General features: G+C 45.9%; 1 protein-coding gene across 2 annotated transcripts in view; it reads right to left on the bottom strand.

Annotated features, from left to right (window-relative positions):
• Positions 1 to 3907: 3907 nt before the first annotated feature.
• The window catches only part of csnk1da (casein kinase 1, delta a), a 74306-nt gene continuing 51093 nt past the window's right edge, over positions 3908 to 27120 (bottom strand). Inside the window, exons 6-9 of one of the 2 annotated variants that reach the window (XM_071392227.1) lie at positions 26662 to 26810; positions 25205 to 25382; positions 19854 to 19963; positions 3908 to 7764 (exon numbers count right to left, since the gene is read on the bottom strand). In XM_071392227.1, coding sequence (XP_071248328.1) covers positions 7714 to 7764; positions 19854 to 19963; positions 25205 to 25382; positions 26662 to 26810 — 488 coding nt within the window. In that variant the 3' untranslated portion in view covers positions 3908 to 7713. Of the gene's footprint in view, positions 7765 to 14297; positions 14349 to 19853; positions 19964 to 25204; positions 25383 to 26661; positions 26811 to 27120 lie in introns of those variants that run through there. The other variant, XM_071392235.1, reaches the window with a different exon arrangement.

Raw genomic sequence — 27120 nt, 5'->3', positions numbered from 1 at the left:
TCATACTTGTTCTGAGTGCACACCTTGACTGTGTGGAGCCATGTCTGTTTCAGTCATACTTGATCTGAGTGTACACATTGACTGTGTGGAGCCATGTGTGTTTCAGTCATACTTGTTCTGAGTATACACCTTGACTGTGTGGAGCCATGTCTGTTTCAGTCATACTTGTTCTGAGTGTACACCTTGACTGTGTGGAGCCATGTCTGTTTCAGTCATACTTGTTCTGAGTGTACACCTTGACTGTGTGGAGCCATGTCTGTTTCAGTCATACTTGTTCTGAGTGCACACCTTGACAGTGTGGAGCCATGTGTGTTTCAGTCATACTTGTTCTGAGTGTACACATTGACTGTGTGGAGCCATGTGTGTTTGTCATACTTGTTCTGAGTACACACCTTGACTGTGTGGAGCCATGTCTGTTTCAGTCATACTTGTTCTGAGTGCACACCTTGACTGTGTGGAGCCATGTCTGTTTCAGTCATACTTGTTCTGAGTGTACACATTGACTGTGTGGAGCCATGTCTGTTTCAGTCATACTTGTTCTGAGTGTACACCTTGACTGTGTGGAGCCATGTGTGTTTGTCATACTTGTTCTGAGTACACACCTTGACTGTGTGGAACCATGTGTGTTTCAGTCATACTTGTTCTGAGTGCACACCTTGACTGTGTGGAGCCATGTCTGTTTCAGTCATACTTGATCTGAGTGTACACCTTGACTGTGTGGAGCCATGTGTGTTTCAGTCATACTTGTTCTGAGTGATGAATAATGACTGAATAAACTGCCATGTTCTAGTTATGGGGTTTTGTTGAAGTCGCTCCAGTTGATGTTAGATAAGGAGAGAGCTGCTCTCGCTACCCGGCCTTCCCCTGTGTGTGTGTGTGTGTGTGTGTGTGTGTGTCCTCTTTTTAGCATCTGCTCCTTCCATTGAACACACGTCACCTCTTGCCTCCAGTTCTGTGGTAAAATCGTTACACAAACCACATGCACGTACACAGACACAACCACAATGTTCCGTGCTGAGGTCATTTCCTGTGTATGTTGCTTGTTGACATTATGTTGATTCATTGTTGGGTTCATTTGTCAGTTGAGCGATTTCATTTCTGTTTCACCTTCCTAAAGAATGCAAACAGATTAGTCATTTTATTAATTGCACAGCGACTGATAACACACTCCACAAATATGTCCTTTGTAAAATATTGTTCTTCTCCTAGTTTCAAACCGCTCTCACGACCCCAAAACAGACGTCTCTAGGGTGTACTAGTGTTTCTATGCTGTGGTACTATAACATGTATCACTAAGGTCTACAGTCCTAACCTCACTATGATCTACGTGTGTATTGTGTTCAAAGTGTGTGTCCTGTTTGTCAATGTCTTCGAAGGCTAATAATACACTTCCTGTATTAAATGCATTGATGTACTATGGGCCTGTATTATATGTGAACTTCTGCGTGAACCTGGGGTGTACTCATCAGGAACCAATCGGGAAAACAAACGGGTCAAAACAGGGAGGGACCTTCATGAACTTGTCCAATAAGAAAGTCTTGTTTTGACCTGCTTCATTCTGCACTGATCTGTAAGCGGTTGAGCTGTGGAAGCAAATTGATCATAAGCATCAACGATAATTATTTCTACCACCTATCCTATAGTTTCCTGGCGAGATTAAGGCGAAAACCGGACATCTCTTCATTCCATTGTTTTGACCAGTCACTTGATAATAAAATGGATGACCTCCGATCACGGATTTGCTCTCAACGGGACTCTCATAACTGCAATCTCTTCTGCTTTTCTTAAACATTACTTTTAGACAAGACCCCCCCCCACACATGGCTATCCAACTTGATAGATTTCTCCATTCACCAAGCAGACAGGACATCGGATTCAGGGAAATCGATCGGGGGAGGGGTATGCCTCTTCATCAGCAGCAGATGGTGCGTTGACTCTGGCGCAGTGGAAATCTCTACGTTGACCCCTGTTGGAATACCTGATGGTTAAATGCCGACCCTTCTACCAGCAAGAGTAACAGCCAGCAAGATGAACACAGAGGAGCGAGAACGAGAGAGGAATGACGTGGTGCGCATACTGGATCTGCACATACAGTATGTGCCGTAGTACGGGGACCACTTTTGGCTCGTGAGCGCTACTTTCAGAACTACTGGCTAAAAAGTATACAAAAGTACTGGGGAATCTATTTTAAGACAGGTAATGCCCAACTTCAATCAACATGTCTCCTTCACCACTAGGGTCGATACAGTACTAAACCACTGTCACTCTAACCACAAGCAAGCATACAAGGCCCTCCCGTGTCCCCCCTTCGGCAAATCAGATCATGACTCTATACTACTGCTTCCTGTCTTCTACGAGCAGAAGCTCAAACAGGAAGTACCAGTGACGTGTTCCGTTGAGAAATTGTCCTTCGTGTCGGAGGATATGGGTTATCACTAGTTTTTGGTATTCATTTAAGGTTAGGGTTAGGCAAAGGCAAAAGGTTAGGGTTAGGGTTAAGGTTAGGGTTAGGGTTAAGGTTAGGCAAAAGGTTAGGGTTAGGGTTAAGGTTAGGGTTAAGGTTAGGGTTAGGCAAAAGGTTAGGGTTAGGGTTAAGGTTAGGGTTAGGCAAAAGGTTAGGGTTAGGCAAAAGGTTAGCAGTGTGGTTAAGCAGTTAGGTTTACAATCACTTTAAGAAGATGAATTGTAGAAATAGGCGGGATTTATGACTTTGTGGCTGTGGTAACTAGTGACTAACGAGACTATGCTATAAGACTGCTTCGCTAGCGCTGACTGGACTGGCCTCAGTCACCGGCTTCATAAGGAAATGCATCGCCGACGTTGTCCCCAGAGTGAAGGTTCGCTGCTGCCCCCAATCAAAAGCCCAGGATTAACACAGAGGTTGGTGCTAAACTAAAGGACAGGGCTACCACACACAGAGCTATGGTAGCCAACCCAGAGGCTACGGCTGAGGACAGGAACAAGTCCTGCTACGACCTCCTCAGAGCCATCAGACAAGGTGGAATCATATTACACAGGCTCCGCATGTGGCAGGGCTCACAGCCCATTACAGATTCTAAAAGGAAGACCCAGTCGTGGGCTGCCCAACGATGTCCCTCTACCAGACCAACTCAATGCATTTTATGCTTCACGCTTCGACCGAAAACAACACAGAGCCATACACGAGGGCCCCCGCTGACACGGGACTCGGCGATCTCGCTCTCCGATGCAAACATGATTAATATAGACTTGTTTAACTGTCCTGTTACAGCAGTGGGTAGATGGGGAAGAGGCCTGTTGTCCCACAGCGCCACTTAGTGGGGGACTACAGTGGTACAGATTGTCCATACTATGTTCACACCAACTTCTGTTCAGCTTGAAGACTAGACTAGCTTCTAACACTATAAAACAGAGTCTAACAGCGCTACAAAACAGAGTCTAACAGCGTTATAAAACAGAGTCTAACAACGTTATTAAACAGTCTAACAACGTTGTAAAACAGAGTCTAACAACGTTATAAAACAGAGTCTAACAACGTTATAAAACAGAGTCTAACAACGTTATAAAACAGAGTCTAACAACGTTATAAAACAGAGTCTAACAACGTTATAAAACAGAGTCTAACAACGTTATAAAACAGAGTCTAACAACGTTATAAAACAGAGTCTAACAGCGTTATAAAACAGAGTCTAACAGCATTATAAAACAGAGTCTAACAACGTTATAAAACAGAGTCTAACAACGTTATAAAACAGAGTCTAACAACGTTATAAAACAGAGTCTAACAACGTTATAAAACAGAGTCTAACAACGTTATAAAACAGAGTCTAACAACGTTATAAAACAGAGTCTAACAACGTTATAAAACAGAGTCTAACAACGTTGATGAGCCACATGCTCATCAATGAAAACTGTAGTGACACAAGTGTACAAGGACTTATTCATTTATTTACACAATTTTAAAATACACAAATACAGTGGCATTACAAATGATGAGCAAAACTGACGACAAGACTTCCCATGACTCGGTGAGTGATGCATTGTGGGAACCAACGCAAGGTTTCGGAGTCCGTCCCCACGCAGAAATGCAAACACGAAACAAGAAGGAAATAAAGAGAGAAGGAGGGAAAGACATGACAAACCCAGTTAGAAACAAGAGATCCCACGTAAACAACTGTACGTAACACAAGTGTACCTTTGTCGTCATTACCCACAATCCCACACTGAAGAGAATGAGGTGGGAGTTTCTTTTTTTGAGACCATCAGCCGGTCGGTTCGAGGGTTTAAAACTAACTTACCCAAAACTACAATGGAGTAAAGCATTCACTCCCCCCCACCCCCATACACTACCTTCATCATCATCATCATCATACTACACACACAGTGGCTAATACAGAGCTGGAGGTAGAACTTAACCCTAACCACAGATCTAGGATCAGGTTATCCAACTAACTCCTAACCTTAACCATTAGGAGGAAAACAATACATCTGATCCTGGAACTGCTACCAGCTCCTAATGCAGACATGATATTTCACCGTGAGTACTAGGTACATCCTATATACATGACAACAGAAGACAGACCCACCACTAAACTAGTCTGGTCCCAGATCTGGTTGTACTCTCTTGCCAACTCCTTGTCACTCATTATAATGCATCGAGTGATAAAGTTGACAAGACAGCACAAACTGATCTAGGAACAGGCTACCACTAAACCCAATTTAACCCAGACTACAGAAAAGGCCTACAGCACCCTGAGGCGGTACTACACTGAATGATATGACCAGTGGGTTGGCCCCTCTTCCTGAACTAACCAATAGGACAACCAGAAGAGAGACAACCGTCGCATTGGTCGATAGTCTACTGTACATCCACCAAACCCGACTTGGCCCCCTGGCGCCAAATCCGACTTGGCCCCCTGGCGCCAAACCCGACTTGGCCCCCTGGCGCCAAACCCGACTTGGCCCCCTGGCGCCAAACCCGACTTGGCCCCCTGGCGCCAAACCCGACTTGGCCCCCTGGCGCCAAATCCGACTTGGCCCCCTGGCGCCAAACCCGACTTGGCCCCCTGGCGCCAAACCCGACTTGGCCCCCTGGCGCCAAATCCGACTTGGCCCCCTGGCACCAAACCCGACTTGGCCCCCTGGCACCAAACCCGACTTGGCCCCCTGGCACCAAACCCGACTTGGCCCCCTGGCGCCAAACCCGACTTGGCCCCCTGGCGCCAAACCCGACTTGGCCCCCTGGCGCCAAATCCGACTTGGCCCCCTGGCACCAAACCCGACTTGGCCCCCTGGCACCAAACCCGACTTGGCCCCCTGGCACCAAACCCGACTTGGCCCCCTGGCACCAAACCCGACTTGGCCCCCTGGCACCAAACCCGACTTGGCCCCCTGGCACCAAACCCGACTTGGCCCTCTGGCACCAAACCCGACTTGGCCCCCTGGCGCCAAATCCGACTTGGCCCCCTGGCACCAAACCCGACTTGGCCCCCTGGCACCAAACTCGACTTGGCCCCCTGGCACCAAACCCGACTTGGCCCCCTGGCACCAAACCCGACTTGGCCCCCTGGCACCAAACCCGACTTGGCCCCCTGGCAATTATCAGATCACTTTTTCTTAGAAACGTAGTTTCATTACATAAAAAAAAAAAAAAGGTAAAATATTGATTGATAAAAATAAAACAAGTTTGAGATTGTGGTGGATTGAAAGCATAGGTTGAAATAGGTGTTTTAAAGCAGACCCCCCCCCCCCACACACATTTAACTGACCAAACAAGTTCAACAACAAACCAAAATAACTGCTACATGAGAGTGGAGACGGGTGATTCACAGCTTTCAGCCCCAGAACACCAACAGCAGAAGGGGAGGCTGAAGAGAGACGAGGTGATGGAGAGACAGACTAGCAGAGAAGACATCCCCCTCCTCCCCCCCCCCCCCCCCCATGGACAAACAACCAGTCCTTATTTAAAACGGTCACACACACAGTCCCCTTAAGAACAACAGGTCACGTCTCAAACAGTGCCCTATTCCCTACACAGTCCACAAGCACTTAGCAACACCCACATCTGTTAAACACGTGTATGTGACCAACAACATGGGATTTGAAACACCTTCGACCAGAGCACATAGGGACTAGGGTGGTGTTTGGGACGCATTAAACGTCTTCCCTCTGGAAAGTGTTACATTTCTACAAACCCACTGTCCAGTTGGAGAATAATACTCTCTTTCTAGGCATTGCATTGTGGGGATTAAGAGAGTCTTTGAGTACACAAAATGGAACCCGGGCCATCTCCTGCTGTACAAACAGACCTCTCATTTCAAATTAGGGGTTATTCATTCAATATTACTTCCATTATCGCTCTTTAAAACAGAAAACACACTTGACTTTTCACTTAGGACACAATTTATGATTGGCATGTTGTCAGTTGGCATGAGTCAGCTGATATTCACAAGCGTATAAAAACAGCAACACGCAGTCAGTGTAGTCAGAACAGAACACTGCCAGTACAAACAACTTCTAATCAACTTCACCTAAAATACAGAGGAAAAGTCAACAAGTCAATAAAGACAACAGGGAGGGAAAGAGAAACAAGCTGATGGCTTTATGAGTACAACAGCAGCTCTGGAGGGTAACTGTCTGACTGGGAGGATCTGGTTCAGCATCCACGAGGAGAGAGGAGATGGAGGAGGAGAAGAGAGGGAGAGAAGCGATGGAGGAGGAGAAGAGAGGGAGAGAAGCGATGGAGGAGGAGAAGAGAGGGAGAGAAGCGATGGAGGAGGAGAGAGGGAGAGAAGCGATGGAGGAGGAGAGAGGGAGAGAAGCGATGGAGGAGGAGAGAGGGAGAGAAGCGATGGAGGAGGAGAGAGGGAGAGAAGCGATGGAGGAGGAGAGAGGGAGAGAAGCGATGGAGGAGGAGAGAGGGAGAGAAGCGATGGAGGAGGAGAGAGGGAGAGAAGCGATGGAGGAGGAGAAATGGAGAGATGCGATGGCGGAGGAGAGAAGCGATGGAGGAGGAGAGAAGCGATGGAGGAGGAGAGAAGCGATGGAGGAGGAGAGAGGGAGAGAAGCGATGGAGGAGAGAGGGAGAGAAGCGATGGAGGAGGAGGCGTGTAAGGGGCGTTAAGTAGGTCTGTGTGCCCCATGTCAGTGTCCTCGCTGGGGTTTACGATAGCAGAGGGGGGGGCAGTGACTGTTCTGGGTGTGCCAGGGGCAACAAAATCCCTCCTTCCCCTCTCGTTTCTCCTCCTCCATCCCCGTCTCATCTCCTCCGCGTCCAAAGCCAGACGTCCTCTGACAGAAAGTGATATCAAGAGTACGGCTGAACACTCTCTGAGTCGTGTGTGTGTGAGTGTGTGTGAGTGTGAGAGTGTGTGTGTGTGTGTGTGTGTGTGTGTGTGTGTGTGTGTGTGTGTGTGTGTGTGTGTGTCGTCCACCCTGTTACAACGGCATGAGCGTGTTACTTAGCAGAGATCAGTTGATGTCAAAGAGGCAGAGCATCAGTCTGTGTGTTTTGATTGGCTGGTTGGATGGATGGAGTTGATAGCGGATGAAGAGGTCCTTGTCCTGCCTTTTGATTGGTTGATTGTGTAAGAGTCCAGGCATCTGATGGGTTGACTCGTTGTTTCAGTAAGCGTCCTACAGGTATTGAAGTGTGTGTTGGTGTGTGGTATGGTTAGGGCCGTGCATGGTTTAACCCTCCAGGGTGATGATGGTGGTGATGGGGGACAGAGGGACTCATCGAGGGGCTGCTGACTGGAGGCCACTGGGGGTGACACGAGAGAGAGCCTGGAGGAGAGAGAGAGAGGGGACAGACAGAGAGAGAGAAGTTAGTAGAGTAGCCATAGATACAACAGTGACATTACACATTAGAAAATGGGACTTGGAAGGATGTAAGAGGTTGAACACAACACAAGGAGGGAGGGAGGACAGCCCTCAAATATTACAGTCTATAGTCGACAAACATCCAGGTTATAGAGACAGACAGACAGAGCACCAGCAGGGGTCAATAACATCCACATTACCAGACAGCACCACTCACTGTCTCACCACTGTGCTGGTTAAGTACTCAAATGATGAGGACATTCATATTTTATAGACTGGAATATTAATGAGATGGAGCTCATTATTTGGCAAGGTGTAACATTCCAGAATGTTCAGATAGAATCTCTCTGTAGTCTGATATGAGCCCCAGCCTGTTCGTACTATAATGGAAACTCCTTGTCACACCTTGTAATGGTGGCTTGACAATGGAGCAATGGAGTTGGCAAGAGCACAAACTGATCTGGGACCAGGCTATAGAAGGAGACAACAGATCTGGGACCAGGCTATAGAAGGAGACGACAGATCTGGGACCAGGCTATAGAAGGAGACAACAGATCTGGGACCAGGCTATAGAAGGAGACGACAGATCTGGGACCAGGCTAGATTTTCCGTAATGTAGAACAGTGATCCATGTCAGTTCTATACGTCACATTTCCAACAGAATAAGCTACATTTCACTACACAAATCAAATGTTATTGGTCACATACACATGTTTAGCAGATGTTATTGCAGGTATAGCGAAACGGTGCAGTAATATCTAACAAATAATATCACAACAATTCACACAAATCTAAGTAAAGGAATGGAATTAAGAATATATACATATTTGGACGAGCAGTGTCAAAGCGGCATAGACTGAGATACAGTAGAATAGAATACAGTATATACTGTGGAAGGACCACCAGAGGGCAGGCTGGGCTCACGGATGGTAGCCCAACAAGGCATGGGAGACAAGGTAACCAGAGGCAATTGAGCACAGCTGACACTACTAATGAGATATTCTTCTTCCCCTATAAGAGAGAGTATGGAACCAACAGGAAGGGGGGGAAGAACTAACTCTGGAAGATGGCCACCGAGAGAGAGAGGAGCTATCTATGAAGAACCATTAAGACGGTGACAATCCGGTGACTTTTGTTATAGTTTAAAAGACAATCATATTGTGTTCCTGTTTAATCTGGAGAAGAAGATTTTCATTGATTATGTTGGAGTGTTTGTGTTGACCAAATGCCCTCAATATAGAATTGTGTTCAATCAAGAAACCTACTCCTGACTCGTTTGTTCCACCTTCCCACTTTAGAGTGACGCCCAATTAGTTGGTCCGCTCACAATACATATGAGATGAGTAATGTAAAATATGTAAACTGAATGACTAGTGTTCCATTATTAGAGTGGCTAGTGATTTCAAGTCTATGTATATGGGGCAGCAGCCTCTAATGTGCAGGGTTACATAACCGGGTGGAAGCTGGCTAGTGATGGCTATTTAACAGTCTGATGGCCTTGCGATAGAAGCTGTTGTAGGGCATTTTTTAACCAAATTATTATTTACAATGACGGTTTACACCGGCCAAACCCGGACGACGCTGGGCCAATTGTGCGCCGCCCTATGGGACTCCCAATCACAGCCGGTTACGATACAGCCTGGAATCGAACCAGAGTGTCTGTAGTGAGGCCTCAAGCACTGAGAAGCAGTGCCTTAGACCGCTGCGCCACTCGGGAGACCACTAGGGCAGACCACTCGGGAGACCACTAGGGTAGACGTGCTTCTAGCTCCTAAGCAGCAATAACATCTGCTAAATATGTGTATGCGACCAATAACATCTGCTAAATATGTGACCAATAACATCTGTTAAATATGTGTATGCGACCAATAACATCTGCTAAATATGTGACCAATAACATCTGTTAAATATGTGTATGCGACCAATAACATCTGCTAAATATGTGACCAATAACATCTGCTAAATATGTGACCAATAACATCTGTTAAATATGTGACCAATAACATCTGCTAAATATGTGACCAATAACATCTGCTAAATATGTGACCAATAACATCTGCTAAATATGTGACCAATAACATCTGCTAAATATGTGACCAATAACATCTGTTAAATATGTGACCAATAACATCTGTTAAATATGTGTATGCGACCAATAACATCTGCTAAATATGTGACCAATAACATCTGTTAAATATGTGACCAATAACATCTGCTAAATATGTGTTTGGACCAATACCATCTGTTAAATATGTGTTTGGACCAATAACATCTGCTAAATATGTGTATGTGACCAATAACATCTGCTAAATATGTGACCAATAACATCTGCTAAATATGTGACCAATAACATCTGTTAAATATCTGACCAATAACATCTGTTAAATATGTGTATGTGACCAATAACATCTGCTAAATATGTGACCAATAACATCTGCTAAATATGTGTTTGGACCAATAACATCTGTTAAATATGTGTTTGGACCAATAACATCTGCTAAATATGTGTGTGACCAATAACATGTGATTTGATAAGCAACAGGAATGTGGAGAGGACTGATGCTGGGCTGTAATGTGGCCTCCCTCCACTAGAGGGCGAGAAGGGGCCATGAGTGACAGAGACAGAACAGAACAGACACTTCTGTCACGTACATCATGGTCTTTCTATAAGCTGATTGAAGGATGTATTCACGTGACTAGAGGACAGTGATTATGCCTCTAGACAGGAAGAGAGTCGAACGGAACATCCAGTGGGGCGACAGGTAGCCTAGTGGTTAGAGCGTTGGCCCAATAACCCGAAAGGTTGCTAGATCGAATCCCCGAGCTGACAAAGTAAAGATCTGTCGTTCTGCCCCTGAACAAGGCAGTTAACCCACTGTTCCTAGACCGTCATTGAAAATAAGAATTAGTTCTTAACTGACTTGCCTAGTTAAATAAAGGTTAAATCATTATTATATATTTATTTTAAATAACAGTATATATATTAACAGTCTAATAGTAATATAACAGTATATAACAGTCTAATAGTAATATAACAGTATATAACAGTCTAATAGTAATATAACAGTATATATATTAACAGTCTAATAGTAATATAACAGTATATATATTAACAGTCTAATAGTAATATAACAGTATATAACAGTCTAATAGTAATATAACAGTATATAACAGTCTAATAGTAATATAACAGTATATAACAGTCTAATAGTAATATAACAGTATATATATTAACAGTCTAATAGTAATATAACAGTCTAATAGTAATATAACAGTATATAACAGTCTAATAGTAATATAACAGTATATAACAGTCTAATAGTAATATAACAGTATATAACAGTCTAATAGTAATATAACAGTATATAACAGTCTAATAGTAATATAACAGTATATATATTAACAGTCTAATAGTAATATAACAGTATATATATTAACAGTCTAATAGTAATATAACAGTATATATATTAACAGTCTAATAGTAATATAACAGTATATATATTAACAGTCTAATAGTAATATAACAGTATATATATTAACAGTCTAATAGTAATATAACAGTATATATATTAACAGTCTAATAGTAATATAACAGTATATATATTAACAGTCTAATAGTAATCTAACAGTATATATATTAACAGTCTAATAGTAATATAACAGTATATATATTAACAGTCTAATAGTAATATAACAGTATATATTAACAGTATAATAGTGTAACAGGTGAATGCCAGCCAATGCTTAAGGTGTTCGCTGTATTCAGTCCATTCAATAAGGAGGGCAGGTTGCAGCCAGAACACTGGAGCATTACAACAATACTTTCTCTATTTCCTCAACTGGCTGGCGCACACGCACGCACGCACGCACGCACGCACGCACGCACGCACGCGCGCGCACGCACACACACACACACACACACACACACACACACACGTTTAGTTAGAGAACATCAAACTGAAATGAGTTTGGATGAGGGTGTTTGGATGCAGCAGGTGGATTATAGTTAATTATTTCTGTATAAATACAGTCAGGCATCTGGCAGTGGCTGTTACATACAGAAACCCAACCCATCTCAGAGAACTTACAGAAAGCCAAACCATCTCAGAGAACTTACAGGAACCCAAACCATCTCAGAGAACTTACAGAAACCCAAACCATCTCAGAGAACATACAGAAACCCAAACCATCTCAGAGAACATACAGAAACCCAAACCATCTCAGAGAACTTACAGAAACCCAACCCATCTCAGAGAACTTACAGAAACCCAACCCATCTCAGAGAACATACAGAAACCCAACCCATCTCAGAGAACTTACAGAAACCCAACCCATCTCAGAGAACATACAGAAACCCAACCCATCTCAGAGAACTTACAGAAAACGTCAAAGTGGAAGAACATATATATATATTTTTTAAACTAAATGGAAAACAACACGCTAATATATCTTGATTAGATAAGTATTCAACCTGAGTCAATACATGTTAGAATCACCTTTGGCAGTGACCTGGGAGCAGAATATAGAGACAGTTGGGAGTCTTTCTGGGTAATAAGTCTCTAAGAGTTTCGCACACCTGGATTATGCAAATATTGTTCAATCCAGGTGTGCACATTGTTCTTTCTAAAATTCTTCATGCTCTGTCTGGTTGGTTGTTGATCATGGCTAGACAGCTATTTTCAGGTCTTTCCATAGATGTCCAAGCTGATTTAAGTCCAAACTGTACTAGGCCACTCAGGAACAGTCTTCTTGGTGAGCAACTCCAGTGTATATTTGGCCTCGTGTTGTAGGTTATCGTCCTGCTGAAAGGTGAATTCCTCTCCCAGTGTCTGTTGGAAAGCAGACTGAACCAGGTTTTGTCCGGTGCTTAGCTCTATTCCATTTCTTTTTATCCTTAACTTCCTAGTCCTTGCCGATGACGAGCATACCCATAGCATGATGCAGCGACCACTACGCTTGAAAATATGAAGAGCAGTACTCAGAGATGTGTTGTACTGGATTTTCCCCAAACATAAGGCTTTGTATTTAGGATTTAAAAAATGTATTGTGTATAAATCAGTGACAAAATCTCAATGTAATCCATTTTAAATTCAGGATGTAATAACAAAATCTGGATCAAGTCAAGGGGTGTGAATACCTTCTGAAGGCACTGGATCATGGGAAGAATATTGTCCACCTAGTATATGAGATGTGTCTCAATCTGTCCACTACAGAGGGCAAATGGAAGAGCTTAAACCAAACACTACCTAACAGAGGGTATTGTCTGGGTCAGTGAAGGTCTACCTTAAAACGTATGTTATACAGCCCATATCCTACAGTCTTGTAAGGTCATGAGGAGAACCAGACCTAGTTAAGGAGGGCTGTGGTCAAGTACAGGGGTTATGAACTATTTTACAAGGTCATGAGGGTTCAGAGATGGTTAGAATCCTTGTTCTAGAGAACTGGAATTCCTATTCATTGGGGAATGTGGAACATGGAAAGAACATGGAACTGAATCTGTGGATAGAACTCCATCTCTTCATTATTACATCACCAAGAGTTCCAGAATGGAATGTTTCGGTCTCTCCAGAACCGGAGTTTCCAGAGTGGAGCCTTACGGGGTGTTTCTACTATGGCATACTCTGTATATCTGGGTGTAAAATACCTTTTCACCTGTCACAGACACCTGTCTGTTTCACCTTTTCACCTGTCAAGTCACTTTAGACCTGAGTCATACTATATATAGACTTGGCTATAGACTATTGAGATGTGACCTGTTTCTATAGGGGGTTAGGGTGAGGTTGGGAGCTGACAGTCTAAAGAAGGTATGGTAACAGTGTGGCTATCAAGACGTAGCCTAACCCATAGATATTTCTATAGGGGGGGGTGAAATAGTCTTTAGACTATCAAGACGTAGCCTCAAGGCGTCAGCATGCTTCCGTTCATCTGAAGCCTAGCTAAACTCGGCTAGGCGAACCCAACGAGTGTGCTCGGATACTCCCTTAAAAAAACCTTTGCTTGAAAAACAAGAAAAAAGCGGCAATAGTACCTGTTTGTCCATCTTGAGACGCCGTAGCCAGAATTAATTTGAGATAACTCCAGAAATCTGTCATAAATTGAAGTTTTTGCCAAAGAGTTCTTGGAGTTCTCTCTAAGTTCGGTGGAGTATTTCTCAATGAAAGAAATGTGCATGAAAAAAAAACGACTCCTCTCTCATTGAATGACAACAAACACTTCATTGACGAATCCCTAGTGTTAACCAGAAGCCTGCGGACGCCTGAAGCCTATAGATATCACTAAAGGGAGGGGGATTAGTGTGAGGTTGAAGGGACACCTACACCCACACCTAACATGACTGTATCCAAAACGGCATCCTTTCCCCTATATTATAGTGCACTACTTCCCGACCACTACCCCTATAGGACCTGGTCAAAAGTAGTGCACGACATAGTGAATAGGGTGCCATTTGGGATACCAGTGGTGACTCACCGGGTGCAGCCAGCCAGCCGTTCACACCAGGAAGTGACGAGCTGCTACTTTCTGAGATGATGATCGAAGGAAATGCTATTCTGAGTTGGTGAGAGGAGGGGGGGCGGTGAGGGGGAGACAACCGAGTGTGAGGTAAAACAACACTACAATTGGCTAATAGCACATTACTAAAAGGTGTGTTCCAAATGGGATTCTATTCCACATTACAGTACATTCAGAAAGTATTCAGACCCCTTCCCCTTGTTCTACATTTTGCTACGTTACTCTTATTCTAAAATTGATTAAATTAAATGTTTTACCTCAATCAATCTACCCATTAATGACGAAGACAAAACAAAAGTATTCAGACTCGAAATTGAGCTCAGATGCATCCTGTTTCCATTGATCATCCTTGAGATGTTTCTACAACTTCAATTGATTGGACATGATTTGGAAAGGCACACACCTGTCTATATAATGTCCCACAGTTGACATTGCATGTCAGAGCAAAAACTAAGCCATGAGGTCGAAGGAATTGTCCGTAGAGCTCCGAGACAGGATTGTGTCGAGGCACGGGTCTGGGGAAGGGTACCAAAACATTTCTGCAGCATTGAAGGTCCCCAAGAACACAGTGGCCTCCATCATTCTTAAATGGAAGAAGTTTGGAATCACTAAGAGCTAGAGCTGGCCAAACTGAGCAATCGGGAGAGAAGGGACTTGGTCAGGGAGGTGAACAAGAACCCGATGGTCACTTTGATAGAGCTCCAGAGTGCCTTTGTGGAGATGGAGAACCTTCCACAAGGACACCAATCTCTGCAGCACTCTACCAATCAGGCCTTTATGGTAGAGTGGCCAGACGGAAGCCACTCCTCAGTAAAAAGCACGACAGCCCGCTTGGAGTTTGCCAAAAGGCACCTAAAGGACTCTCAGACCATGAGAAACAAGATTCTCTGGTCTGATGAAACCAAGATTGAAGTCTTTGGACTGAATGCCAAGTGTCACGTCTGGAGGAAACCTAGCATCATCCCTATGGTGAAGCATGGTGGTGGCAGTATCATGCTGTGCGAATGTTTTTCAGCGGCATGGACTGGGAGACTAGTCAGGATTAAGGGAAATTTGAACAGAGCAAAGTACAGAGATCCTTGATGAAACCTGCTCCAGAGCGCTCAGGACCTCAGACTGAGGAGAAGATTCACCTTCCAACAGGACAACGACCCTAAGCACACAGCCAAGAAAATGCAAGAGTGGCTTCGGGACAAGTCACTGAATGTCCTTGAGTGACCCAGCCAGAGCCTAGACTTGAACACAATTTAACATCTCTGGAGACACCTGAAAATAGCTGTGCAGCGACACTTCTCATCCGACCTGCCAGAGCTTGAGAGGATCTCCAGAGATGAATGGGAGAAACTCCCCAAATACAGGTGTGCAAAGCTTGTAGCGTCATACCCAAGAAGAATCAACGCTGTAATCGCTGCTAAAGTTGCTTCAACAAATTACTGAGTAAAGGTTCTGAATACTTATGTAAATTGCTTTGTCATTATGGGGTATTGTGATGTCATTATGGGCTATTGTGATGTCATTATGGGGTATTGTGTGTAGATTGATGAAGAAAAAAAAAACAATTTAATCCATTTCATAATAAGGCTGTAACGTAACAAAATGTGGAAAAAGTCAAGGGGTCTGAATACTGTCCTAATGCACAGTATCGTACAATACTTTTAACCAGCGCCCTAGTAGTGCACCATAGAGGGATTAGGGTTCCATTTGAGAAGCGACCTAAAAAACATGCTATGAAGAAGCCAAGATGTGTGACTGTTAGGAGAATACAGTTAGAGGTTGAACAATGCTGTTGTGGTGGACCAACTTGTTAGGAGGGAAAACAGGACTAGAATTGTCTGGCAGCACATTACTAAAAGATGCTATAAAGATGCCAAGATGTCTAAATGTTTCTAAAATTAAGTGTAGTAGGGTATTTAATCAGTATTAGATGGAGGTTGAAAAGTGCTGGAGTGGTTTCTGCACCAAACTTATATAGAGACTTTTTGTTCATCTCCATTCAATACACTATATATACACACACAAAAGTATGTGGACACCCCTTCAAATTAGTAGATTCATCTATTTCAGCCACACCCATTGCTGACAGGTGTATAAAATCGAGCACACAGCCATGCAATCTCCATAGACAAACAGTGGCAGTAGAAATGGCCCATACTGAAGAGCTCAGTGACTTACAAAGTGCTTTCCAACAAGTCAGTTGGTCAAATTTCTGCCCTGCTAGAGCTTCCCCGGTCTACTGTAAGTGCTATTATTGTGAAGTGGAAACGTCTCGGAGAAACAAAGGCTCAGCAGCAAAGTGGTAGGCCACACAAGCTAACAGAACGGGACCGCCGAGTGCTGAAACGCGCAAAGATCATCTGTCCTCAGTTGCAACACTCACTGCTGAGTTCCAAACTGCCCCTGGAAGCAACTTCAGCACAAGAACTGTTAGTCGGGAGCTTCATGAAATGGGTTTCCATGGCCGAGCAGCCGCACACAAGCCAAGAATTGGCTGGAGTGGTGTAAAGCTCGCCGCCATTGGACTCTGGAGCGATGAATCACCATCTTGCAGTCTGACAGACGATTCTGGGTTTGGCGGATGCCAGGAGAACGCTACCTGCCCAATGCATAGTGCCAACTGTAAAGTTTGGTGGAGGAAGAATAATGGTCTGGGGCTGTTTTTCATGGTTCGGGCTCGGCCCCTTAGTTCCAGTGAAGGGAAATCTTAACGCTACAATGACATTCTAGACGATTCTGTGCTTCCAACTCTGTGGCAACAGTTTGGGGAAGGCCCTTTCCTGTTTCAGCATGACAATGTCCCCGTGCACAAAGCGAGGTCCACACAGAAATAGTTTGTCTAGATCGGTGTGGAAGAACTTGACTGGCCTGCACAAAGCCCTGACCTCAACTCCATTGAAAACCTTTGGGATTGATTGGAACGCTGACTGCGAGTCAGGCCTAATCACCCAACATCACTCATGCTCATGGCTGAATGGAAGCAAGTCCCCCTGCAGCAATGTTCCGACATCTAGTGGAAAGCCTTCCCAGAAGACTGGAGGCTGTTATAGCAGCAAACGGGGGACCGACTCAATATTAATACCCATGATTTTGGAATGAGATGTTTGACGAGCAGGTGTCCACATACTTTTGTCATGTAGTGTACGATTATGAATCTTGGACACCATTTTGTTGAAACACCCCCCCAATGAAATATTAGTTACCGTGGTTACCTGTCCTAGATCTTCATAAATCCCATAATATTGACACGACACAGCATGACCCCTCTCACCATGTTCATGCCAACAGACAGCCAGCTTAGCCATATGGTGTTACCAGTCACACACCGATAACGCCAGCGACTGTTCGTCATGAGGGTCTGTATAAACTAAACTAGCTAGACGTTGACAGATTCTTTGATTGGAGCGGTGCCTTGTTTAGACCAAACATTATGAACAAGCACAGAATATAGAACCCAGAATATAGAACCCAGAATATAGAACCCAGAATATAGAACCCAGAATATTTTTTTCTCTAGCCATTCCACTGCTTATTCACAGAGTTTCAGAGCCGGTCTCTGAGCCACACCCAGGACTTTAGTTTACTGCAATTCTACACATTTTGCCGTGTTCCTATGCCGTGTTCCTACGCCGTGTTCCTACGCCGTGTCCCTACGCCGTGTCCCTACGCCGTGTTCCTACGGCGTGTTCCTATGCCCGTGTTCCTACGGCGTGTTCCTATGGCCGTGTTCCTACGGCGTGTTCCTATGGCCGTGTTCCTATGGCGTGTTCCTATGGCGTGTTCCTATGGCGTGTTCCTACGCCGTGTTCCTATGCCGTGTTCCTATGCCCGTGTTCCTACGGCGTGTTCCTATGCCCGTGTTCCTACGGCGTGTTCCTATGCCCGTGTTCCTACGGCGTGTTCCTATGGCCGTGTTCCTACGCCGTGTTCCTATGCCGTGTTCCTACGGCGTGTTCCTATGGCCGTGTTCCTATGCCGTGTTCCTACGCCGTGTTCCTATGGCCGTGTTCCTATGCCGTGTTCCTACGCCGTGTTCCTACGCCGTGTTCCTACGCCGTGTCCCTACGCCGTGTTCCTACGCCGTGTCCCTATGCCGTGTCCCTATGCCGTGTCCCTATGCCCGTGTTCCTACGCCGTGTCCCTACGCCGTGTTCCTACGCCGTGTCCCTATGCCGTGTCCCTACGCCGTGTCCCTACGCCGTGTCCCTACGCCGTGTCCCTACGCCGTGTCCCTACGCCGTGTCCCTACGCCGTGTTCCTACGCCGTGTTCCTACGCCGTGTTCCTACGCCGTGTTCCTACGCCGTGTTCCTATGCCCGTGTTCCTACGCCGTGTCCCTACGCCGTGTTCCTACGCCGTGTCCCTATGCCGTGTCCCTATGCCGTGTCCCTACGCCGTGTTCCTACGCCGTGTCCCTATGCCGTGTTCCTACGCCGTGTCCCTACGCCGTGTCCCTACGCCGTGTCCCTACGCCGTGTCCCTACGCCGTGTCCCTACGCCGTGTCCCTACGCCGTGTTCCTACGCCGTGTTCCTACGCCGTGTTCCTACGCCGTGTTCCTACGCCGTGTTCCTATGCCCGTGTTCCTACGCCGTGTTCCTATGCCCGTGTCCCTACGCCGTGTCCCTACGCCGTGTCCCTACGCCGTGTCCCTACGCCGTGTCCCTACGCCGTGTTCCTACGCCGTGTTCCTACGCCGTGTTCCTATGCCCGTGTTCCTACGCCGTGTTCCTATGCCCGTGTTCCTATGCCCGTGTTCCTATGCCCGTGTTCCTATGCCGTGTTCCTATGCCGTGTTCCTATGCCGTGTTCCTATGCCCGTGTTCCTATGCCCGTGTTCCTATGCCGTGTTCCTATGCCCGTGTTCCTATGCCCGTGTTCCTATGCCGTGTTCCTATGCCCGTGTTCCTATGCCCGTGTTCCTATGCCCGTGTTCCTATGCCGTGTTCCTATGCCCGTGTTCCTATGCCCGTGTTCCTACGCCGTGTCCCTATGCCGTGTCCCTACGCCGTGTTCCTATGCCATCTGAGTGACTCAAACATTAGGAACTAACGTGTTTTAATTTCTGATTCTCCCTGAACGTCGAGTTTTTATATTGGTGATTGTTAGTTCTCAAAGATGATCTCATGTATAATATATATCCGTCTGTTATCTTTTCTACATACTTTATATATCTGGTTTAAGTCCTCTAAGTGTACACTTTTTATTTTATTCTTCAGCGGTGGCCCGCCACTGCTAAATGAATATAGGGGAAACACTGACACCCTGCAACATTACTGTCATGTTTTTATGATGCCAGTGAAAAGGTTTCACATTCCTGTGTGACTGTTTGAGCCCTGCGGTGCTGATCGTTGTGGACGCCCTGCGGTGCTGATCGTTAAAGTGTCATCAGCGAGAGTTGTAAAGGAACGAAGAACAATTAAAACAAGGCTAGAAACATGACGACGTTTTCAGACCTGGGAGAAGTGTGTGAGAGTCTAACCTGTGAGGTGGAAATACGGGGTGTTGTGTGTGTGGTGGTGTGTCTAACCTGTGTGTTTGTGTCATTACCTGTGAGGTGGACATGCGTGAGTCCTGTCGTCCAGTCAGGTCTGAGGAGGAGATGTTGACAGGAGCTCCACGATGAAGACGCATGCTGACCTTCCTCTCTCGCTCCATACCTGGGATAGAGGACAGATACCTGGGTTAGAGACCTCCATACCTGGGATAGAGGACAGATACCTGGGGGTTAGAGGACAGATACCTGGGTTAGAGACCTCCATACCTGGGATAAAGGACAGATACCTGGGGTTAGAGACCTCCATACCTGGGTTAGAGGACAGATACCTGGGTTAGAAACCTCCATACCTGGGTTAGAGGACAGATACCTGGGGTTAGAGGACAGATACCTGGGTTAGAGACCTCCATACCTGGGTTAGAGGACAGATACCTGGGTTAGAGGACAGATACCTGGGTTAGAGGACAGATACCTGGGGTTAGAGGACAGATACCTGGGTTAGAGAGACTCCTCCATACCTGGGATAGAGGACAGATACCTGGGGTTAGAGACCTCCATACCTGGGATAGAGGACAGATACCTGGGGTTAGAGACCTCCATACCTGGGTTAGAGGACAGATACCTGGGTTAGAGACCTCCATACCTGGGATAGAGGACAGATACCTGGGGTTAGAGAGAGAGATACACCTCCATACCTGGGATAGAGGACAGATACCTGGGGTTAGAGACCTCCATACCTGGGATAGAGGACAGACACCTGGGTTAGAGACCTCCATACCTGGGATAGAGGACAGATACCTGGGTTAGAGGACAGATACCTGGGTTAGAGACCTCCATACCTGGGATAGAGGACAGATACCTGGGTTAGAGACCTCCATACCTGGGTTAGAGGACAGATACCTGGGTTAGAGACCTCCATACCTGGGATAGAGGACAGACACCTGGGTTAGAGACCTCCATACCTGGGATAGAGGACAGACACCTGGGTTAGAGACCTCCATACCTGGGATAGAGGACAGATACCTGGGGTTAGAGAGAGAGATACACCTCCATACCTGGGATAGAGGACAGATACCTGGGTTAGAGACCTCCATACCTGGGATAGAGGACAGACACCTGGGGTTAGAGAGAGAGATACACCTCCATACCTGGGATAGAGGACAGATACCTGGGTTAGAGACCTCCATACCTGGGATAGAGGACAGACACCTGGGGTTAGAGACCTCCATACCTGGGATAGAGGACAGATACCTGGGGTTAGAGACCTCCATACCTGGGATAGAGGACAGATACCTGGGGTTAGAGAGAGAGACCTCCATACCTGGGATAGAGGACAGATACCTGGGTTAGAGACCTCCATACCTGGGATAGAGGACAGATACCTGGGTTAGAGACCTCCATACCTGGGATAGAGGACAGATACCTGGGGTTAGAGACCTCCATACCTGGGATAGAGGACAGATACCTGGGGTTAGAGAGAGAGACCTCCATACCTGGGATAGAGGACAGATACCTGGGTTAGAGACCTCCATACCTGGGATAGAGGACAGATACCTGAGGTTAGAGACCTCCATACCTGGGATAGAGGACAGATACCTGGGTTAGAGACCTCCATACCTGGGATAGAGGACAGATACCTGAGGTTAGAGACCTCCATACCTGGGATAGAGGACAGATACCTGGGTTAGAGACCTCCATACCTGGGATAGAGGACAGATACCTGAGGTTAGAGACCTCCATACCTGGGATAAAGGACAGATACCTGGGTTAGAGACCTCCATACCTGGGATAGAGGACAGATACCTGGGTTAGAGACCTCCATACCTGGGATAGAGGACAGATACCTGAGGTTAGAGACCTCCATACCTGGGATAGAGGACAGATACCTGGGGTTAGAGAGAGAGTTCTCCATACCTGGGATAGAGGACAGATACCTGGGGTTAGAGACCTCCATACCTGGGATAGAGGACAGATACCTGGGTTAGAGACCTCCATACCTGGGATAGAGGACAGATACCTGGGTTAGAGGACAGATACCTGGGTTAGAGACCTCCATACCTGGGATAGAGGACAGATACCTGGGTTAGAGACCTCCATACCTGGGTTAGAGGACAGATACCTGGGTTAGAGACCTCCATACCTGGGATAGAGGACAGACACCTGGGTTAGAGACCTCCATACCTGGGATAGAGGACAGACACCTGGGTTAGAGACCTCCATACCTGGGATAGAGGACAGATACCTGGGGTTAGAGAGAGAGATACACCTCCATACCTGGGATAGAGGACAGATACCTGGGTTAGAGACCTCCATACCTGGGATAGAGGACAGACACCTGGGGTTAGAGAGAGAGATACACCTCCATACCTGGGATAGAGGACAGATACCTGGGTTAGAGACCTCCATACCTGGGATAGAGGACAGACACCTGGGGTTAGAGACCTCCATACCTGGGATAGAGGACAGACACCTGGGGTTAGAGACCTCCATACCTGGGATAGAGGACAGATACCTGAGGTTAGAGAGATACTCCTCCATACCTGGGATAGAGGACAGATACCTGAGGTTAGAGAGATACTCCTCCATACCTGGGATAGAGGACAGATACCTGAGGTTAGAGAGAGACCTCCATACCTGGGATAGAGGACAGATACCTGGGTTAGAGACCTCCATACCTGGGATAGAGGACAGATACCTGGGGTTAGAGACCTCCATACCTGGGATAGAGGACAGATACCTGGGGTTAGAGAGAGAGTTCTCCATACCTGGGATAGAGGACAGATACCTGGGTTAGAGACCTCCATACCTGGGATAGAGGACAGACACCTGAGGTTAGAGAGAGAGAGACATCTGCATACCTGGTGATCAACCTTTATTTAACCAATTCAGTGTTTTCACTAACCTGTGTGTGTGTTTTCACTAACCTGTGTGTGAGGTATGTGTGTTTTCACTAACCTGTGTGTGAGGTATGTGTGTTTTCACTAACCTGTGTGTGAGGTATGTGTGTTTTCACTAACCTGTGTGTGAGGTATGTGTGTTTTCACTAACCTGTGTGTGAGGTATGTGTGTTTTCACTAACCTGTGTGTGAGGTATGTGTGTTTTCACTAACCTGTGTGTGAGGTATGTGTGTTTTCACTAACCTGTGTGTGAGGTATGTGTGTTTTCACTAACCTGTGTGTGAGGTATGTGTGTTTTCACTAACCTGTGTGTGAGGTATGTGTGTTTTCACTAACCTGTGTGTGAGGTATGTGTGTTTTCACTAACCTGTGTGTGAGGTATGTGTGTTTTCACTAACCTGTGTGTGAGGTATGTGTGTTTTCACTAACCTGTGTGTGAGGTATGTGTGTTTTCACTAACCTGTGTGTGTGGTATGTGTGTTTTCACTAACCTGTGTGTGAGGTATGTGTGTTTTCACTAACCTGTGTGTGAGGTATGTGTGTTTTCACTAACCTGTGTGTGAGGTATGTGTGTTTTCACTAACCTGTGTGTGAGGTATGTGTGTTTTCACTAACCTGTGTGTGAGGTATGTGTGTTTTCACTAACCTGTGTGTGAGGTATGTGTGTTTTCACTAACCTGTGTGTGAGGTATGTGTGTTTTCACTAACCTGTGTGTGAGGTATGTGTGTTTTCACTAACCTGTGTGTGTGGTATGTGTGTTTTCACTAACCTGTGTGTGAGGTATGTGTGTTTTCACTAACCTGTGTGTGAGGTATGTGTGTTTTCACTAACCTGTGTGTGTGGTATGTGTGTTTTCACTAACCTGTGTGTGAGGTATGTGTGTTTTCACTAACCTGTGTGTGTGGTATGTGTGTTTTCACTAACCTGTGTGTGAGGTATGTGTGTTTTCACTAACCTGTGTGTGAGGTATGTGTGTTTTCACTAACCTGTGTGTGAGGTATGTGTGTTTTCACTAACCTGTGTGTGAGGTATGTGTGTTTTCACTAACCTGTGTGTGAGGTATGTGTGTTTTCACTAACCTGTGTGTGAGGTATGTGTGTTTTCACTAACCTGTGTGTGAGGTATGTGTGTTTTCACTAACCTGTGTGTGAGGTATGTGTGTTTTCACTAACCTGTGTGTGAGGTATGTGTGTTTTCACTAACCTGTGTGTGAGGTATGTGTGTTTTCACTAACCTGTGTGTGAGGTATGTGTGTTTTCACTAACCTGTGTGTGAGGTATGTGTGTTTTCACTAACCTGTGTGTGAGGTATGTGTGTTTTCACTAACCTGTGTGTGTGGTATGTGTGTTTTCACTAACCTGTGTGTGAGGTATGTGTGTTTTCACTAACCTGTGTGTGAGGTATGTGTGTTTTCACTAACCTGTGTGTGAGGTATGTGTGTTTTCACTAACCTGTGTGTGAGGTATGTGTGTTTTCACTAACCTGTGTGTGAGGTATGTGTGTTTTCACTAACCTGTGTGTGAGGTATGTGTGTTTTCACTAACCTGTGTGTGAGGTATGTGTGTTTTCACTAACCTGTGTGTGAGGTATGTGTGTTTTCACTAACCTGTGTGTGTGGTATGTGTGTTTTCACTAACCTGTGTGTGAGGTATGTGTGTTTTCACTAACCTGTGTGTGAGGTATGTGTGTTTTCACTAACCTGTGTGTGTGGTATGTGTGTTTTCACTAACCTGTGTGTGAGGTATGTGTGTTTTCACTAACCTGTGTGTGAGGTATGTGTGTTTTCACTAACCTGTGTGTGTGGTATGTGTGTTTTCACTAACCTGTGTGTGAGGTATGTGTGTTTTCACTAACCTGTGTGTGAGGTATGTGTGTTTTCACTAACCTGTGTGTGAGGTATGTGTGTTTTCACTAACCTGTGTGTGAGGTATGTGTGTTTTCACTAACCTGTGTGTGAGGTATGTGTGTTTTCACTAACCTGTGTGTGAGGTATGTGTGTTTTCACTAACCTGTGTGTGAGGTATGTGTGTTTTCACTAACCTGTGTGTGAGGTATGTGTGTTTTCACTAACCTGTGTGTGAGGTATGTGTGTTTTCACTAACCTGTGTGTGAGGTATGTGTGTTTTCACTAACCTGTGTGTGAGGTATGTGTGTTTTCACTAACCTGTGTGTGAGGTATGTGTGTTTTCACTAACCTGTGTGTGAGGTATGTGTGTTTTCACTAACCTGTGTGTGAGGTATGTGTGTTTTCACTAACCTGTGTGTGAGGTATGTGTGTTTTCACTAACCTGTGTGTGAGGTATGTGTGTTTTCACTAACCTGTGTGTGAGGTATGTGTGTTTTCACTAACCTGTGTGTGTGGTATGTGTGTTTTCACTAACCTGTGTGTGTGGTATGTGTGTTTTCACTAACCTGTGTGTGAGGTATGTGTGTTTTCACTAACCTGTGTGTGAGGTATGTGTGTTTTCACTAACCTGTGTGTGAGGTATGTGTGTTTTCACTAACCTGTGTGTGAGGTCGGCGTAAGGGGTGCGGGTGCGGCTGCGTCCTGTGCTCCTCTGGGTCGTCCGGAGGCGGAGGGAATCCCTCTGGCCCCTGCAGGGGCCCTGGCCTGTCCCTGTCTCAGTCTGTCCTCACCGGCTCTCCTCTCCCTCTCTGCATCCTCCGCTGCCCTGTTGGCGCCCTGTACACACAGAGACATACAACACCATGGAAACAACGGTCACACTCTGTCCCACCTCCCAACCTATCACTATCACAACAACACCATGGAGACAACAGTCACACTGTCCCACCTCCCAACCCTTCACTATCACAACAACACCATGGAGACAACGGTCCCACTGTCCCACCTCCCAACCCTTCACTATCACAACAACACCATGGAGACAACGGTCACACTGTCCCACCTCCCAACCCTTCACTATCACAACAACACCATGGAGACAACGGTCACACTGTCCCACCTCCCAACCCTTCACTATCACAACAACACCATGGAGACAACGGTCACACTGTCCCACCTCCCAACCCTTCACTATCACAACAACACCATGGAGACACCGGTCACACTGTCCCACCTCCCAACCCTTCACTATCACAACAACACCATGGAGACAACGGTCACACTGTCCCACCTCCCAACCCTTCACTATCACAACACCATGGAGACAACTGTCCCACCTCCCAACCCTTCACTATCACAACAACACCATGGAGACAACGGTCACACTGTCCCACCTCCCAACCCTTCACTATCACAACAACACCATGGAGACAACGGTCACACTGTCCCACCTCCCAACCCTTCACTATCACAACAACACCATGGAGACAACGGTCACACTGTCCCACCTCCCAACCCTTCACTATCACAACACCATGGAGACAACGGTCCCACTGTCCCACCTCCCAACCCTTCACTATCACAACAACACCGGTCACACTGTCCCACCTCCCAACCCTTCACTATCACAACAACACCATGGAGACAACGGTCACACTGTCCCACCTCCCAACCCTTCACTATCACAACAACACCATGGAGACAACGGTCACACTGTCCCACCTCCCAACCCTTCACTATCACAACAACACCATGGAGACAACGGTCACTCTGTCCCACCTCCCAACCCTTCACTATCACAACAACACCATGGGATCTTATTGACCAGGAACTTGCTCAGTCAGCATTCAAAATGGCTGCCGTTGCCAGGGACACCACTGCTATTCATGGTGGCCACCTTGGACATTCCATTGCTATGTCTCAATTACCTCTCCTTCCTCCTAAAGTGTGCACTGGTTCACTTCACTGACTTGAAAAAAAATGGAATAAGAAATACAGTGGAAACTCCCACTAGCCCATGTCTCCACCAATCCCAACACTTTTCAGATTTGTGGGAAGTAGTGAACGAGTGTACAAAGTATTGTGATGAATCCGACGTAGCAGAGATGTTACTCACAAACTTGAGCATGTTCCAGTCGAAGACGTAGTCGTAGGAGAAGCCTTGTCTGTGGAACAGGTTTCTGAACAGCTGTCTGAGGTACGAGTAGTCTGGCTTGTCATCGAACCGCAGAGAACGGCAGAAGTTCAGGTACGTGGCAAACTCCGCTGAGAGGAGAAAGGAGAGGACGGGTCAAAATACAGCTCTTTTTATAAATCCAGTTGTATAATACATATGTGGAATAAAATGCCTGAATGTGAATCCTCTAGTCTCCAAGACAACAAGACATACACTACAAACAGATTGTCTGAATCTGATCAGCTTTCTTCCTGGTTAGGTCACATGCTCAGGATAAACTCCTAACCCTATCCATCACACTTTGGACCACAGAAGAGCTATCCACTTTCAAAGACTGGGAGTGGAAATTCTACATGTACAAGGATCTACTATGCAAAAACGATCTGTTTTGACTTCAGA

This window comes from Salvelinus alpinus, chromosome 1 (genome assembly GCF_045679555.1).
Source record: "Salvelinus alpinus chromosome 1, SLU_Salpinus.1, whole genome shotgun sequence".
Lineage (NCBI taxonomy): Eukaryota > Metazoa > Chordata > Actinopteri > Salmoniformes > Salmonidae > Salvelinus > Salvelinus alpinus.
The sequence above is the reverse complement of the archived record's forward strand: the minus strand, read 5'-3'. Positions and strand labels throughout refer to the sequence as shown.